Source organism: Spodoptera frugiperda, chromosome 25 (assembly GCF_023101765.2).
Source record: "Spodoptera frugiperda isolate SF20-4 chromosome 25, AGI-APGP_CSIRO_Sfru_2.0, whole genome shotgun sequence".
NCBI classification, from domain to species: domain Eukaryota; kingdom Metazoa; phylum Arthropoda; class Insecta; order Lepidoptera; family Noctuidae; genus Spodoptera; species Spodoptera frugiperda.
Window position 1 is genome coordinate 2,768,475 of NC_064236.1, and position 18,589 is coordinate 2,787,063.

Here is an 18,589-nt window from a genome sequence, read left to right on the forward strand (position 1 = left end):
CTAAAAGTCTACATTCGCAAAGGTTCAAGTGTGGGAGAGCCATGTTTCGGCACGAATAGGCCGGCTCGACCGGAGTGACACGTACACGGTCTCACATAAAACCGACGTGAAACAACGTTTGCGTTGTTTCGTTGTGTGAGTGAGGTTAATTGAGGTCCAAATACCCCCGTTTCAATCCCCGATTCCCCAACAACCCGCACTTGTAACCCCTTTGGTGTTTCTGTCCATGGGCGGCGACGACTGCTTACGATCAAGTGATGCGTCTGCTCGTTTACCATATGCCATAAAAAAATTAAAACAGGTATGGATGGCGGATATAAGATTGAAAAAAAAGACAGAAATATTACGATAATAATTTTATTACATTGGGTTTTACCTAGTTACACATCTGAGCACTTTATCACTGTCGTGTCCAACACACAGCACAACAAACAAATAATCGAAACACTACATGAGTACATCCTAATAAATATATTTATACCTATCAACATCACAGTTTGTATCAATATGCATGACCGGAACACGCTTGGCATTTGTACGAGTACGTTACAACTACATTTATATAGGATACTGCCTGAAACAATGTCAATAATTGAATATTTCTATAAGAATTTACAATTATTATTATGATAAAATGCTAATTATTTGTTCAAGTCCACGTAAAGTCCGGTCACATACAACCAAAAGTTTAATCGGTAACAATTTAGCGAGGATAGATCATAGAATTTACAACTAAACTTTGATTCGTAGTCAGATTTAACATAAATAAAAATCTTTAAGACAACCAAATTAATTGAAAACGTTTAACGGTTTGAAATATTTCTCTGTGCAATCTTAACAGCCTTACTAGCCCTTATGAAACTACTGATGTAAACCAGGATCACGGCTGACAGCAATTTTCACATAATATCCAACTGAATTATTATCAAAGAGTATCAAAACGTTACGTGAAGCTGCGACATGTATTGTTTACAAAAAAGAAAAAAAAATCACGACTTACTAGTACAATGCTTTCAGTTATACTAAACTTGATCGATGTTCAACATTACTTTGAATCAGGTCATAACTACACTTGGGAGCAAAAGAACGGGACCACTTTATCATTTTAAAAAATCTCTATAATTTTGAAAATAATTATTCGTTTTACAACAAAATATTCTTATTTTAAAGGGAATTATATTGTCTTTCATACAACATATGGTACCAATTAATAAGATATTTGTATCAGAAAATATTAATCAAGAAACGAAAACGAAAAAAAAAAAACGCTAGTAGCTCCGTTTCATTGCTCCGAAGTGTAATAGTATGTAACTTTTCATTAAAATATAACAATACGCAACTGGAACATCGAAGAAGCGTGTTTACATAAAATTAATCCTTATTCTGATTGTACTTTAACTCTAGCAAAATGCCACCTTTAACTAACATTCAATCTCACTGATTTAGGATAATCACTTACGCTTGCTACTAATACTAACGACTTACTATTACAACCGCTTACTGTTGTTTTACTTTTAACCCGACAACTACAATGAGACCGGTACTTTGTTGCATAACATTAAAACTATCCACAGGGGCGTCTTAATCTATACTGCATGGGTATAAGGTACCGGAGCTCTGTGCCGGAGCTGCGGACTGCCTAGCGGGTTTACCGGGGCTCCGGCTCGAAAAGCAGGAGAAGGAACGGGGTGGTTTTTAGTCAGTAAGAGTCTGACACTCCCTCTCGCCTCGCCCAAGGCGGGAGAAGTCATTGGATTATTATCCCCCGTCAAAAAAAAAAAAAAAATGGGTAACCCGATCTTTCTTTAGTGGGTAGTAGTAAGAGCATTCAGGCTCTACATGCGCTTAAGACGCCCCTGATTAGCCATACCTATGTATTAAAATAACTAAATGCATACATATTCTCAAATAAAAACAAATTATTTTTAGTTACAAATGTCAAATGAAATACTTTACAGATATCAGATATAAAATATTAGAATGTTGTACTGTGAAAATGTGATTATCGAGCAGTTAAAGCAGATCAAAGTAGTCGTAAAACTAAGCTTCAATCCTTCGAGCAGCTTGATACAGATCCGGCAAGAACTCACTTACGCTTATTATATCACTAACTGATCACAGAGTCGTCGGGCACGGTTACCATCAGCTCATAACGTACGGCAATATTCAATAATTTATTTATCAAAACGAAAATGTCATTGAACTAAATAATAATTTAAATACTTATTTTTTAATACTTGATTAGTTATTGCAATAAATTATGTCACTGGAACTAATAAATAATAGTCAAAATATTACAATGTAACAAAAGCACTTGCGTGTTGCCTATGAGATAAATATATGTATAGTAAGAGCGTACAGATAATTGAAACAGCATGAAATATTGTACCTACGTCTACCTATCACACTATGCTACCTCTAAAATAAAGCTGTCTTACAATTAATATGAGTCAACAATTCATAATACATCTCTTATAAACTATATGTTAACGTTTCAATGGAAAACGTCCCTCAAAAAATACTTATACATCTACAATATCCTAGGGTATGTACCTAAGAAGAATCGTTGCATTGTTGAATGCGGACGGTTCTGCGATGGCACGGCTACGAGAGTGGTTCAACGCTCCCGCCCGGTCTTGTTCAATGTGCTACCGTTGTGTTGATGGCTACGGTGTGGTTGTGGCTGGCGGCCTCAATGCCGCCGGTGCCGAAAGTGGCGATGATGCGCTCAAGTGAAGTCCAAGTACCCACAACGAGTCCCAGAGCTCCGAACAACACAACGATTGCGTTTTTGACTATCATGCGGATGCGTTCGGAACGGGACACGTAGTACCAGTACGTGCAGCTTTGAATCAAGGCGGGGAAGGCCAAGCCGAGCGCTGATAAGCACAGAGCTCCGAACAGTGAGATGAACAGCTCCAGAGCCGGTACAGCCGCTGCGATTCCAACTGCACAACAAAAAAGTGTTTTAGTTTACCTTCAATAAAAAGTTTCAATAAAGCTCATAAAACACAAGATGTTAGTAATTAATATACTTACAAGTCATAAGCACGATGGTGGTCCTGATGAAGTACTCCCACAGGAGTCTGTGCTTGCTGTTCAGTAGACGGATGCCGATGTACTCATTCCACAAGATATCAATCGCGACGTAGCAGGCGAGTCCGTGGGTGATGAAGATTGCGAAGGCAAGCAGGCACTGGACTACGTTGGCGAGACTGTAGGAGGAAAACGATTAAAATTATTGATTTTGCTAATGGAAGCCGTATCAAGCGAGTCATTAAAGTTGTTACAAGGTCACGGACTTACATGTCTTTATCAGAAGGCAAGTTGAGGGTGATACTGCCTTCGGACAGGTCACCGTACCGCAGGTAGCCGAACAAACCCATGCCGACGTATAGGATGATGATGCTGATCATGGAGCAGTTCAGTACTCCGAACTTGCCTACGAAGTCTCTTGGCGTCTTCATCTCATTCTCCAAGGGCAAAATCTGTAGAAATGTGAGAATTAAGTAGTATTCCAGTACTGATTAAATTATGTTCACGAAAGAAGTTGAAATCCATGCTTACCACACCAATAGCTTCGAGAGCAAACAGCACAGTTCCGAAGAACAGAGGGAAGTTGGCCAGTTTCCCTGCTGGGACCTTGCCTGCCAGGGTGGGTGTTTCTCTGAAGATGTAGTACAGGATGATACCGAAGCCCACGATGGTCACCGCATTTGCGATCGCGGAGAAAGGAGCCAGATATTTCAGGTCCCTAACCCAGTTGATCAGTACCAGCGGCAGTAGCACGCACAGCATCACTTGGAAAACTGTTATTTCTATATGAAAGTACTTCGTGAGTACGTAGTAAATGTTCTCAGACACAAACACTACGTATACACAGCAGGTTCCTATTTGGTACACCAGCAGGAAAGCGTTCACCACGTGCCTGGAGAAGAAAAACAAAATTATTCACTTGACCTTCTTTTGCATTACAAAAGGACTTATCATTATTTATTGTTATTTAATGTTAACTAGTTTTGTCGGTGAGTACCTACTCGTAGCCATAGTCAAGTATTATTTCCTTATAATATATTTACTTTAATAAACATTCACGTGGAAACTACATCGGCACGTTGCATTGCTCATCGTTTGAGCGCCTATATTATGTTCCACCCCTATACTTATAAAAGGTAGGTACTCTTCCATGTTCAAGTGTTGTACTTCAAACACAATTACCAAACTTCAAGTCCACAATAGGCATACAACATTGTTTTAAATGAAATGTCATCTTTTTAAAGTGTTTACAGCTTACATCAGCTGTTTACAATAACAAGTAGGAACTACTTCATTTGGCAAAGCGGTCTTGTTAGAAAACAGTTATGATATTAAAGGACTATCCTAGGACTTTTCTTGTAGCGTGCGGGTCTATTAATAAGTACAAAACTCATGTGGGTTTATATTACACCCAGATCGAAAACAAAGCCATTTTGTGAATTACGTAAAAAATCTTTTATAGCTTCTAGTAATCGCTACTAGCAACCGGAGGTCTAATTACGCCCCTTCCCAATCTTCCCAAGCCCCGATTTCCCTAAAACCTTTAAATTCCTAACCCCAAAAGGCCTGCAACGCACTTGTTATGCCTCTGGTGTTTGGAGTGTCCATGAGCAACGGCGATTGCTTACCATCAGGTGACCCGTCTGCTTGTTTACCGGCTAATACCATAAGAAAATTGCAACAGCAACTGTGTAGTGAAACTCCCTCGATACAGCGTTATTTGTACAAGTTTCAAGCCTTATACGAATAATACTCACGCTGCATATGGAGCGCAGGCCTTGCACCAATCAGGTCCTTCCAGAAGCGCTGCTTCCGCGGCCGCAGTGTAAGACAGCGATGGCACTTTTCTTCTCTTACACAGCACATAACAGGAGTCAATCAGGATATGTATACAGTATGTGCATAGGACACCGATGACCACAGTTCCCACTGAGCCGACTACGTAACCAGCGTTGGAAAAGGCTTTAGGCATGGCCAGGATGCCCGTGCCTAAACTGCCCTTCATCAAGTGAAGAAACGTTTCCAAGTTCCTGTGGAAGACAATTTACTTGTTATTCTAGAGGTTTTGTACGTCTGATCCGGAGCTGCGGACTACCTAGCGGGTTTACCGGGGCTCCAGCTCGAAAAACAGGAGTAGGAACGGAGTGGTTTTTAGTCAGTAAGAGTCTGATACTCCCTTTCGCTTTGCCCAAGGCGCGAGAAGGTTTATACGTAAACATAAGGTATATTTATATCTTTTTGAATTACTCTGTTTGTTGTTAAGACTATAAGACTTTAATCAGTGAACCATAATCGCGTTAATTTTAGCACAAATATTGAGTTCTCTCCATGCCAATCAAAACAAAGATTGTTATCTAAAATCACACGCTAAGGGTTTGCATTGGTAATTAGGTCACCTTGTAATAATAAACAGAATTGTGGATCTATTTTAAGTTTCTACCTATAACGAGAGTAAATTATATAGCTATATATGTTTAGATAATTAGCCTACAAAGTATCATAAAAATTGAAAGAGGTAGAACTATCTATTCTTTTTACTTCTCCTGGTATGGTAGCAGGCCAAATTCCTAAACCAGATTTACGTTATTAAATTAAATTACTTGGCACAAATTAGGGTGTAAACTTTTATGAATATTGACGCTACACAAGAAATCTCTATTGACAGTTTATTTATATACATACAAGATTTGGTACAAAGTCAAAGTCAGCATTATTTCAAATAGACCGGAAAGGGACTTTAAACGTGAAAGAAAATATTTTAATATTAAAAAAAAAATGTCTGCCGGTCAGTCCTCTAGTAAAGCTATTTGCTCGTTCCAAAGTGTAGATTCCTATGGAAAAGAACGAGCAAGAAACTGCATAGGTTACTCTTTTTTACCCGACTGCCAAGGAAGGGTTATGTTTTTCGCGCGTATCTTGTATGTATGTGCATAATATTCTTTATTACCTCATTTCTTCGAAACGGCTTGATGGATTTTGACAATCAGGGCATCGTTGGATTCGTCTTAATTACCCAAGTGTTCTTAGATATGTGACGTAAAACAAAAACCAACATGGCGGCCGTGAGGCGCCCTAGATAGAAGGAAAAAAAAAATTTTTTATTTGCTACAATATGGGTATCAAATTAAAGAGCTCATCATGAGGATTCCAAAATGGTATATCACTGACATATAGAAATAATTCCTTTACTCTTTGTGTTACGCAATCAATCTAAAATAACTGGATCGACGTGTGTTACTTTTTTATTATCTTGGTATTGGAAGTAGTTCTCTCGTGTCGCGGGTGAAATCTTGAGAAACACATAGCCGTATTATAACTAACTAAAAAGTGTTAAATAAAAATAAATAAATTAAAAAAATTAACAAACCCGACTGCATAAAAAACACTTTAAATAAAAACTGAAAAGTAAAAAACAAGCTTAGTCGAAAAGTGTAGATAGCAATGCTATTACCACAAAATTAAATAATTTCATAATCAATACACAAAAAATAATAATCTTATGCGAAACATAATTCAGTGTAGGTAACAGTCGGGACCCATTAAATAAACTAGACTAAAATCATTCAATATGTAGTAGACTAAGCTTGTTTTTTACTTTTCAGTTTTTATTTAAAGTGTTTTTTATGCAGTCGGGTTTGTTAATTTTTTTAATTTATTTATTTTTCAATTAGGTTCACAATACAATCTTTGGTTACATTAATGCAGTTGGCACTACTTTAACGTAACTTACAGATCTGCAACTTACAATGTTTCCGAGTAAGTAACTGACTGACTGACTATTGTAATATTCTGTACACGATATGGCAAACGGAAGAATTTCTTGTATGACTTGCAAGGTTGCTTATGTTCGTGATTTGAATCCTAATCACTTTTAATGTGCGAATCTATAAAGTCATTTTGCATTAAAATGGCATTTTTATAATTTGCACATCACGTGTGGCCATTGTTAATTTCAATAAATCTTTGAAGGTACTTATAGTTATTGTAGGTAGTGATGCAATGTTTTAATCTCATATCTAAGTACATTGGTTCTTGCAAACAGAACTAGGTAGTGATTGAAATCAAATTATGTATATTTCGTTGTAGTTTTCCGCAATAGTAGTTTGTTTGATTTAATCAATTACTAGTAGGTACTTAAGGTGCAACGCAGGTTCTTTGCTGCACCGCAAGCTGTCCACTGTCCAACACGTTGCCACACGTGCTTGTATACATAATTAATGTACATTTGATAAATAACGTGAACCATGTTATGTAGGTATAACAGGTATAATATAACTTTAATAGTCCTTTCTGTCTTTATTCACCCAAAGGTGGATTGGCAAATGTACTGTGTTATGATGTGCCATAAGTTTAGTTTCGATATTTAGAGAATCATCAAGAAAATCTGTCATAACTATGGATGCTATATTTAATAATTAGACAAATACCGTTAGCTGTTGTAAAGATAGGTAGGTACTACAGTTGGGGCGGAGGTAACCTGGATTTCGCACTGTACTCGCTCGTGGATTGCCCAGCGTGGGCCTCGGAGCGGTGGGCCCTAGTTGCCAAGATCTAGCAAGACCTTTATGCTGGCAGAGACATGCAATTTGTGGGAAATGGCCTCATTTTGTAAACCAGTAACGTCACAAAAGGAGGCTGCTGAGCGGGATCGCAAGAGAGCAGAACCCGTCTTGTGTCGCACCGTGGATGCTCGGGGGCAAGTCTATTAGAGGACCCGGTGCCTCTTACAGGAGCTGAAGGTGGCCACCGGGGTAGTTTTAGTAAGGTAAAAATCACACACTTCCTAGTCTTTCCTCCCTAGGAACTAGGCACCTTTTGTAGGATTCCCCCCGACATCAAAAAGAAAAGGTAAGTACAGTTGAATAACATTAAAGTTAGAAATAAGAGCAAAGTCTTATAAACGTTTTATTTATTTTACCTACCTATGTAGATATCTGCATTCCAAGCGCGTTGCCATTAGGTATCCGTGTAAGGAAAAATCCTTGGCGCCATTTATCATCGAGTTTTAAAAAGGAAGCTTGAGAAGGAAAATTATGTTCTTACGGAAGTAAATTTTTGTATTTGTGATTATTGCTCAGTTGATACCAATACCTACTGGGCTGCAGTATAGCCTTGAAGATGTGATATTTTATGTCTATGCAAAAGACGTTTACATGTCTTGTGATGCAACCTGGCAGACTGATCAGCACCACCAACAAAGAAATTATAATTGCGTAACCATTCTATTAAAATGGTACATTTTTTAAGGAGTAAAATCATCCAATGACTGCTTCCGCCTTGGGCAAGACGAGAGTGAGTGTCAGACTCTTACTGACTAAAAACCACCCCGTTCCTTCTCTTGCTTTTCAGGCCGGAGCCCCGGTAACCCCTTAGGCAGTACCCAGCTGGGGGTTGGCAAAAGGGACTACCTACGTTAGTTTGAAGGTTTGGAGGTGGAAAGGTACCTACTATTCTTGTTTGAGCCAAGTTACCAAACCCTGCAACTCATATACTTAAGTGATATTTGAGTTATAGAAAAATAAAACACTTGTATGTCATTATGACTGCCTAGCCATTCGAGTTAGTTAACTAGCATCATATTACGTAAAATAAATCAAGTATAGTCGCAAACTAGCAATACGGTATAGTAATAACAAGGCTTTTCCAATCAATCCTACTGACAAACGATGAAGTGTGAAGGCTTTGATTAATAATTCAATATTAAATGACCCGTTCTGATTGCCGTCACCTGTCCTCCGTGCAGGTTTCAGTTCAGTCATAAAATAGTAAAAAAAGCTGTCGTAGAACGTAGTTATTAGGAAATACAAACATGACATTTAAATTGCCCACCATTCACACTAGTAAACTAACTCTTTTCATATTCAAGTGGGCAGTTTGCTACTTAATAGCCAATACAAAGAAATTATGTAAGGAAAAATTGATGTTGACTTTTAGTTTATGTCTGATTTCTTTATTGTACGAAGAAAATGTGCTGTTTACTAAACAAACTACTTTTCGTTAGTTATTCACGAGTTTTACTCTTCATGTGTATGCTTAGGGTGCTTTTCCACCAGAAATGTTCTATAGCTATGCTACGAAGATGTAATAGCTAAGCTGTGAAACTACTAGACTGTTTGCTCTGATACTAAACTATGTAGCTGTGCGAGTAAGATAGCTTAGCACTGCAGCACTCAGCTAAGCTATGTTTTTTTATATGGAAAGATGTGTGCTGTGGATGTGCGCTGTGGATGGCTATAGCACGTCGATATATCGCGCACTCATAGCTACACTGCAAACCTCTGGTGGGTTGGTGAAAGTTAAACGCATCCACAGCAACGTAGCATAGCACATCTCTGGTGGAAAAGCACCATAATGCTTTAAGTGTGTCATGTCAAGAACCAATCTAGGATCTTTTGCAACGTATCACATACGTATTAATCTTATGTTGACTTTATCCACCAATAAGCATTAAATAATATACAATGAACAAGATTGCCTATTATTGTCTTTAATGTTATTCTCTTTTTCTATTTCTTTGACAGTATATTAGTGTTAAATTGTTGTGTGACATATTAAAATCACTTTTATATGTTTAACTCACGTAACTGTTCGATGAGGTAACTGGACTAGTTTCAAACCACGCTAGGGACACAATATTTATTTATTTATCTATTTAGGAAAGGCACATAAACAGTATAGATAATTTTAAACTTGCTCTACCTTTTATACGTATATTAAAATTAATTAATTATAGTATTATTAAAATCTATCAGCTTACGGATCTTATTATGTTCCGGTGACATCTATTTAAGTACGGTACATATTACGACTGTTCATTGACGATAGCTTTGAAGCAGTAAATAAATAGATAAAAATACAGATAGGTAGGTACTAATGTTTTAGACAAACAAGATCGTTGGATTGAAGTACTTTTGTCGTAAAAACCGTGATCTCATTGGCTGACAATCATACTTGTAAATTTCGAAGCGGATTCACAATACTTTATGATCCTTATGACATACATATAATATGATACAAAAATCTGTCAAAATTGAAAAGCACATATACCGGTTATCTAATAACTCAATGAAAGTGCACGTGTCATTTCAAGGAAAGTTAATAAGTGTGTACTCACGTCGTAGGATGTTCCACGACTCTGTTGTCATAGGGCTCGTACTCCTCAACCTCGGGGATGGTCTTCTCATTCATGTTGACGAGGAAGATGCTCTTGTCTCCCGGCCTCTTCTTCTCATCCTTCACCGGTGACAGGCTGCCGAGCAAACAAACATAGATTACCGTCTTTTATTAACGATAAGTTGATTCCGTGGTTTTAGGAAACTTTAATACAGTAAACGTCTTAATTTAACACACCAACACTGATCCACGAAACTATTGTTACAAAATAACAGTACCACTTACAAAACTTCGCATTAAGCAAAACATATTCTTTTGTAACCGTCTAACGAATGTTTATTATTCTCACTTACTTTTGCCACTTGCAAATAGCCACTATTTTTATACAAATACATCGTTAATTTACCTTGCATTAGAATAAAATTAAACTTTTGCAAATTGTGATATTAAGCTAAAGGTTACGTGCACGTACCCCTCCATCGCCCCTTCAGTTTGCCATTGCTAGGAGACCGATGTTGCTGACTCTATTGATTTGCAGCAACACAGTTGACGTCCATGTACTAGTGACGTACAAACCGCAATGATTATAACACCACCCCGTAGACAACTACAAGCACCCGCCTCAAAGGGTTGTCAACTAACCTACATTCAGTTCAGAATGGAGGAGTTATGGAATAGAACAAAAATAAATCTGGATATCGATTAGTATACTAAGCCACAGGGCTTGTTAGTCGGCCACGCCATTATTTTAGACTTTGCAGTCATTATGCAGCTACCGACCGAGGCGACGTTCTACATCAAGTATTCATAAAAGCTGTGATTCTACTGTTTACATTTATTGATTTCTTTGATATATTGGGCGCGAGTCGTGAAGAGAATCATGTTAATGTTTACTTTGTAAATCTAGCTTAGATCACTTGGCGAGTTTTACCAAAACTAGTTCGATGTAGATCGGTTAATGTTTACAAACAAAATCCCGTTTGAAAACGAATGAATCGGAAATAAAGCTGCAGATTTTATTAAATGACTTTCAAAAATGCACTTTTATTGGAATAAAATGCTAATGTGACCAGAATAGACTAGAGGTCAATAAAATCAAATGTTGCAGGAATAAGATTGATTTTTGAATCTATGATTCAGGATCTAATGTTTAGCGGTATTTTACTTCACATATATTTATGATCCTAGACATACCTAATATATATATTGCAGTTTAAGTAGAACTAGTTTGCAAAATATATTTTGATAACGGTAGTTGGAATTTTCGAAACGTGTTGCGTTTTTGCCATTCAATTTTGGGTGTGCATTAACTTTAATATCAGAGGTACCTAGATGAATCAGGCTGACCTGTTCACCGCCAAAGTGGGCATAAATAAATGGGTGTTCTAATATCATAGCGCATTGTTTGTATTGTTATTGTAACAATATGTAATTAAGGGTTGACGTCAATCGCCTGGGCGATCTAGTTCTCATGTCGTTTTCTTTGCATGTTCATGTTCATTCGTTAGTCTATCAGTTCCAAGGTGGAAAGGTTCTGGGATGAATTGACCCTATCGTGTCTGCGATGCAACGTTTATTCATTTTAAATTATTTTTCCTTCAAGCTAAATTGGCAAGCGAGACATTTGCTTACCATTGATTGGTTCAACCTTTTGTTAAGTGTGTATTTAACTGTCTTTAATGGAAAACATAATGCACGTCTACAAATATACTTTAAACTCATATCATTTTTATTTAACTGAGCATAATTTTGTAAGTTTGTACGCTTCGGTGGCAATAACCTCACCTATTGCATGTGGCTTATAAGTTATAACTCATAACATATGTAACTGGCCAAAATTACCAATTTAACATGTGCTCTGGCTACCGCTACGAGTAACAAAAGTCGTGATGTTATTAATGTAGAGCACCACTTTTACTTAAACAAAATGGCAACAATGACGTCACAAATTGGTCAATCTTACTAATAATATGAATGCGAATGTTTGTAAGGTTTTATGTTAGTGTGTTCAATCACGTCTGTTAAAAAAGCTGAAATTTGGAACAGGGGTAGATATTATGGTCTAATATTTACCTTTGTGGTAGGAAGTCGTCTGGCTCGAACGACGGGTTGATCATCGGCCCGCTCTGCCGCCGAGACCATTGTTCTGGCTCCTGGAATAAAAACATGGATTTTAATATCACTTTCGTCATAGTTGTTTAGTTGTTTAAATAATTATGGCATTTAATAACCAAGTATTTATATAAATCTAAGTACCTAGTGTACCTGATCTAACTAAGTATCTACTTTACTATAACAGTAAGTATAAGAAATTGACCATATTCTTTATGGGATACCTACGGTTAAAAAACGAGCAACTTAAATATTACAACTTTCTTATGGCTATATAAACAGACCTATTTGTTTTCGATAAATATCCTTACACATTCAGATTCACGGAATGCTTAAAAATGTAATGAAGATGACTCATTGCCGTTTAATATCCTAGAATGAGGTTGACATTTTTAAAACACCCTAAATATTAGAAAGCCCTAATATGTAGCCACGTTTTAAAAATAGAAAACTTTTCGCTAGTCACTCGTATTTGCAGTTTACATGGTTTTATTGTATTTGAATAAAATTCGGGAATAGAAACCGCACTATAATGAATTTAGATCACCGAAATCTATGATATCTCGCGCTAAGATTGGCTAAGATTTTGTTTATAGGCGCGCCCACGCAAACCGATCGTCGAAGTATCACGGTCGGTGATCTATTTGCACGCTGCTGTATTTTGGCGCTCATCACGTGGAACTGTCTGCTACAGTTTCAGTACAAATGATACCCATTTTGCTTCTATAAATAGCCAAGATTTTCCAAGAATAGTTGTAATGCCGTCATTATTATATTTAAGGATCATCTGAAGTGAGATTTGTATAGTTATTTAATGAGATCTTTTAAACGATTGTAGGACTAACAATTTTCAGTACAAAAAGTTTTGTATCTTCAGCTTCAAACCCATTGTCCACGTGAACGCACGTCATAAACATGCTTTTTTTTAAGAGAGGAATATCGTCCAATGACTTCTAACGCCTAGGACGACGTATGAGGGAGTGTCAGACTCTTACTAACTAAAAACCACCCCGTTCCTACTCCTGCTTTTCGGCCCGGAGCCGCTACGTAGTCCACAGCCCCGACGTTAATAAGTAGATGATTGCCTGACGATTACAAGACGAAAGCTTGCATCTTGAGTTGAAACAACAAAATCTGTGTCCACGGAGCGGCAACGTTGCATCACTCTGGCTGCAGGCATTCGTCAAATGATGCATCGTGGACACAGTTTATATTAATCTTTTTTTATTTCAGAAAAATCCATAAACACACAAATTAAAAATTAGTTAGTACCACAACAACAAGATAGCTACTAGTCTTGTAATCAGTTCACAATCGTCATTGCTTGCATATGGCGTGCTGTTACGTGGACCTTGGCCTAACTTCGATTCCCGTCAAATTTATCCTCCCCTCTATATTTTGACGATTGTAATGGAAATTTTCCTTACCCACCAGGTATAACCGATTTCATTGGAAATGATTAATAAATGAGCCATGTACCTAAATATAAATTGTCATTTTCAACTCATTATGATGATTCACGCAGCAGTCACGAGTACCTATAATAATCATCATTTCGGAACAATGTGACGAGGAATAAATAAATTTGCCTTTAGCCTTTAGGTAATTTTTGTTTATGGAATTATTTCAAATATCATAACAATGGTATTTGTTTACCATTTACCTATATATTACGGTTGCGGTTTAAACTGTGTATAATTATTGTGTTTGTAATAGAACGTGGGAATTCTACCAACTTTATGTTGTCAAATCAATAATATAGTTTATAAAAGGCACTTATATATTTGTTTGTTTCTATTATTTTGTAATTCTTTGTATAAAGTAATTTTTATTTCAGATTATACGCCTACAACGCTATTAAAGTTATAAGCAGAATGCATTTTAGAACACATAGAACTCGAATTCAAAATTTATCAAATTGTAAGTGCTCTTAACTGACTCATTGGCTGAAAAACCACTCTATCTAAGTTATCTATATAAAAGTAAATTCGTAAATAATCTATGTGGTAGGTGCTAAATTGGTATAATTATCAATCCATACATCAACTTAGGTTACTGAGAAATGTTTCGATGTAAAATCCTAACCGACGATTGACACAAACACCATGTGAGATTTCTTTGTAAAACAGATTTGTTTATAAGAAAAGTAAATATGTTTTTAACACTTTAAACGCCACGGGGGTCACCGGTGACCGACGTTAGCGGAGGATTTGCCTTCAACAGTTTTCTATTGGCAGTCAAAGACTTAAGTGAGTATTTCTTTGTGTGTTGTCGGTGGGGAAACACTAATGTATTATGTCTGTATATAGGCATAAAATCATGACATTCTGATCAACGACAAGAAATTTCCAGTAGTTAAGATAACAAGTCGAAATTACGACCCTAAATTGGTTGCTTTTGAGTCTTTTTATCATTTTATGTGAACTGTCTCTTTTATCGTAACTGCTGATCCAGAGCTCACGATTGTCTAGTCTAGTCTAAATATGTCTTAGTTATAGTAGGGGTATAAAGTCCATGTTGTCGACGTAACTTGGAGCAAGACTAGAAGCGCAGTACTGATTGAGATGGAGGACCTCTGAAGACGCTCCCTGTCACATCTAGGGGAGATGGGACTTTAAATCCAGTAAGTTGTGAGGTCCATATTCCATGTAAGACAATAGGTTCGTCCCTATTGTCACGAGTTTATCTAATGATCTGGTGAAAAATGGCTGTTTAATTAGGTACCCTGTTTCTAGTACCTTTCAGAAATAAAATATTGTGATAGTATCTATGTAAAGGATCAACAAACAGTCACAGAAAATAAATTATTTAACAAAAATACTGTCCAAATATTCGAATGAATATCAGATAGAAACTATAATACACTGGTCCTACCTAAATATATATATTTTTAATAATATTATGACTTACTTATGTAGTCAATAACATAATGACACGTCAACACCATACCTATTGGTAAAGGTGACTTGTTTTTTATGTATTTACAATCAGAAGCAGACTTTAAAGTTCAATCAAAATAAAAATAACGAATTCATTAACTGACAAGAAATCTTCTTACAATGTTAGTCTCTTGTCTAACAGTAGGAAGGTGACAAATTCGTCACTCCTATTTACAAACGAAAACAACATTGTCAGATTGTTGTCAGATCATTGTCAGGTATTGGCTGACACCCAGTCGCTCAGTTGTTCTGAGCAGTCGAAGAATGCTACCCCATCGGGTTATCCGGAGCTGCGGACTACCTAGCGGGTTTACCGGGGCTCCGGCTCGAAAAGCAGGAGAAGGAACGGGGTGGTTTTTAGTCAGTAAGAGTCTGACACTCCCTCTCGCCTCGCCCAAGGCGGGAGAAGTCATTGGATGATTTTCCCCCTCAAAAAAAAAAAAAAACCCCATCGGGTTGCCGGTGACGCAGTGGATTTGGATTGTATCAGATTTATTTCATAAGGAATAGCAGCGAAGAATCAACCAATTTCAGTGTTACCTTAGGTATACATTCTCAATTGATTTATCCGTATAGAAAAAAGGATATAGACACATAGCTTTTTAAAAAAGTCTATCTCTATAGTAGCCTCATTAACTATAGGTTATTGAGACTATTTAAAAGCCAAATCAGTTTTTTCTAAATCAATTATGCACATTGCTTGACTTATGTTATGTTAGCTATTCAAATGAAAGCGAGATTATTTATTTTCCTTAGATACGGATTTTGATAATAATATCAATAGATATTAAATAGGATTCGGTTTTAGATTATTGACTTATTTGACAAAACATTAGAACTAATATGGCATTCAAGGAACGCGAGCTGCAAGATTTTTTTACGAACCTGCCCCAATGATTAATTTCGTATGCAACTCGACATTTTAGTTGTCATCCCGCCAGCAAGCGCAGCAGCTTTTATCAAGTAATAATAAATGTACAGTTGACTACAAAAGCAGTATCCATGATAATGTGTATAATAAATCGCAATATGTTACTTCATAATCGCTGCTCGTCAATTATGTGCGCATATTATGTTGTAATTAAATATTATTAAGTCTTGAGTTATGCGTTTGCTTAACCGCTTGTGGAGACTTATCATGTATATTGCAATCTCTGTTTCCTTCAACATGACATTAACATACCGAATGTCTCAATGCTAAGTTTTATGTACGTTCTGCAAGATTTGCAATCGACAACCGAATAAAAAATAATATTTAAGTGATAAATCTTTAAAACTAGAAAAATAGAGTCTACAATTTTAATTCTAAAATTAGTATAATGTTACTGCTTTTAGATTAAGTTGAATTGTTATAAGTTATTTAAATGTAAAGTCCTCTTCACATATGTTTATAATATGTTTTGCTGTGCCCGACACGGTCCCCTATTGTTACCTACCAAATGTTTACCACCTTAGCCTACATTATGGAATTCATTATGGAATTCAATAAAGAATTGAGTATTAAGTATTGAAAACATAAAGATTATCACATATCACATAAGTATATATCTTTACACTGAGGATCGTCTGTGACAAGCACCTAATCCATAGCTCAGCCAACAAAAGTGTGTAACAAAACAAAAGACAGAATAGACAGTTTCTCTAACAATATGGGAAAAAGTGAAACGCAAGCGAGTTATTGTCATTTCTGGACACAATATAGAACCGCTAAGCAGCCTACATGAAAAGCTGGTAAATGGCAATGACACGAGGTGCCTTACAACTCTTACAAGTAACCAACACTGCATAACTTGACGCCAATATTACAATGGAGAAAGGATTTGAAGTAGCCGTTGTTATTCATGTTCGAAAAATGCGTTACAAACTAACCTAATTGATATTACATTGAAGTATGAAACATGTTGTGCATCTTACTGCATGAGTATGTCTGCTTATGACATTGCTGATACTGAACGACAAGGAACATTGAACGTAATGGTCAGCATTGATGGTTATAATTTCTTTAACACTTATATAAAACTCTACATTTAAAAAAAATCAACGTCACGCCTTTTATCCCCGAAGGGGTAGGCAGAGGTGCTTATTACGACACGTAATACCGCTATAGAATGTACATCCACTTTTCACCATTTCTAATACTTAGCCCGACCCGGGAATCGAACCCGAAACCCGTTGTCCGGCAGTCGCACTTGCGACCACTCGACCATTTGCAGTCACTCTACATTTCAATATCGCGAATTATGAAGTTGAAAAACCTACCTTTTTTGCTTTGAGGGATGCAACGTTTGATGTCATTTTCCCGCAATAAAAGACAGGATACAACCATTTAGTTCACTACTAGTAGACTAAGCAGTCAAAACACGAGTGATCGCAACAGATTACACCGAGTTCTGATGACTAACTTAACGTATACTTAACAAGAGGCCTACGGTTCAGATATTTTCGTATCATTCAAATGGAAATGCCAATAACCGTCAATTAACACTTTTAAAAATAAATCGGGGAATTTCCACCTTCACAGTTTATAAAGTAGTGATATTACAAACACAAATATGGGGCCCTATGAAAACAAGCTCCATGGCAAACGATACAGTTTCAGGAATTTACACATTACGTTCGTGACATTAGTGTTTGAGTATCGTTCATGATTTTACACTTTTAGATGTGGTGATAATTAGTTAATTGGTTGTATTTCAAACATTGATTGATTGCCAAGATATACATAGTAAAGGGATGATGAAACAACATTTCAATAATGACAGTATGAGTATGTATGCGTGAATTTATTCTAGACGTTGTTATGTTTCTGAAGCTACGAACTACCTAGCGGTTTACCTAGGCACCGGGTCGAAGAGCAGGAGTAGGAACGGGGTGGTTTTTAGTAAGTAAACATCTGACACTACTCTACCTTTCGCCTCGCATAAGGCGAGAGAAGTCAATTGAGTATAATCCCGCCTCAAAAACAAACATTAAATGGTTTGGTATTTCTGGCTCGAGTTACATAATGTACGGCTTTAATTTAAAACGTTAATACGGTATTAGATCTACCAAAGCCAAATAATCAATCTTTGAACACTAAAAGTAACTCGGGCCTCTGAGTACACATCAGTTTTTGCAACTAAATATACACAGAAATAGATTCAACTATTCGCAGACCATTTTTTGCTGTAAACACGTTATGTGATTGCAATTGAGGTAGTTTGAATGATAAACAGCTTTTTATATATCGCAATGCAAACAAAAATCATTAATACATTTTTTGGTACGTAAATATAGACGGATAAATAAATATACATAATAGGTGTGTGGGAGTTTGCAGGATCTAAAGTGTGTAAGGCATTTGGCATATAGTTAAGCAATACTGGTCTGCTTTTCAAATATTTAGTTCT

General features: G+C 36.7%; 1 protein-coding gene across 2 annotated transcripts in view; it reads right to left on the bottom strand.

Moving 5' to 3' along the window:
- Window positions 1-341: 341 nt before the first annotated feature.
- The window catches only part of LOC118268570 (proton-coupled amino acid transporter-like protein CG1139), a 56,686-nt gene continuing 38,438 nt past the window's right edge, over window positions 342-18,589 (bottom strand). Inside the window, exons 1-8 of one of the 2 annotated variants that reach the window (XM_050704518.1) lie at window positions 17,460-17,588; window positions 12,223-12,302; window positions 10,151-10,285; window positions 4,794-5,066; window positions 3,568-3,928; window positions 3,307-3,488; window positions 3,040-3,215; window positions 342-2,948 (exon numbers count right to left, since the gene is read on the bottom strand). In XM_050704518.1, coding sequence (XP_050560475.1) covers window positions 2,641-2,948; window positions 3,040-3,215; window positions 3,307-3,488; window positions 3,568-3,928; window positions 4,794-5,066; window positions 10,151-10,285; window positions 12,223-12,302; window positions 17,460-17,495 — 1,551 coding nt within the window. In that variant the 5' untranslated portion in view covers window positions 17,496-17,588 and the 3' untranslated portion in view covers window positions 342-2,640. Of the gene's footprint in view, window positions 2,949-3,039; window positions 3,216-3,306; window positions 3,489-3,567; window positions 3,929-4,793; window positions 5,067-10,150; window positions 10,286-12,222; window positions 12,303-17,459; window positions 17,589-18,589 lie in introns of those variants that run through there. The other variant, XM_035583109.2, reaches the window with a different exon arrangement.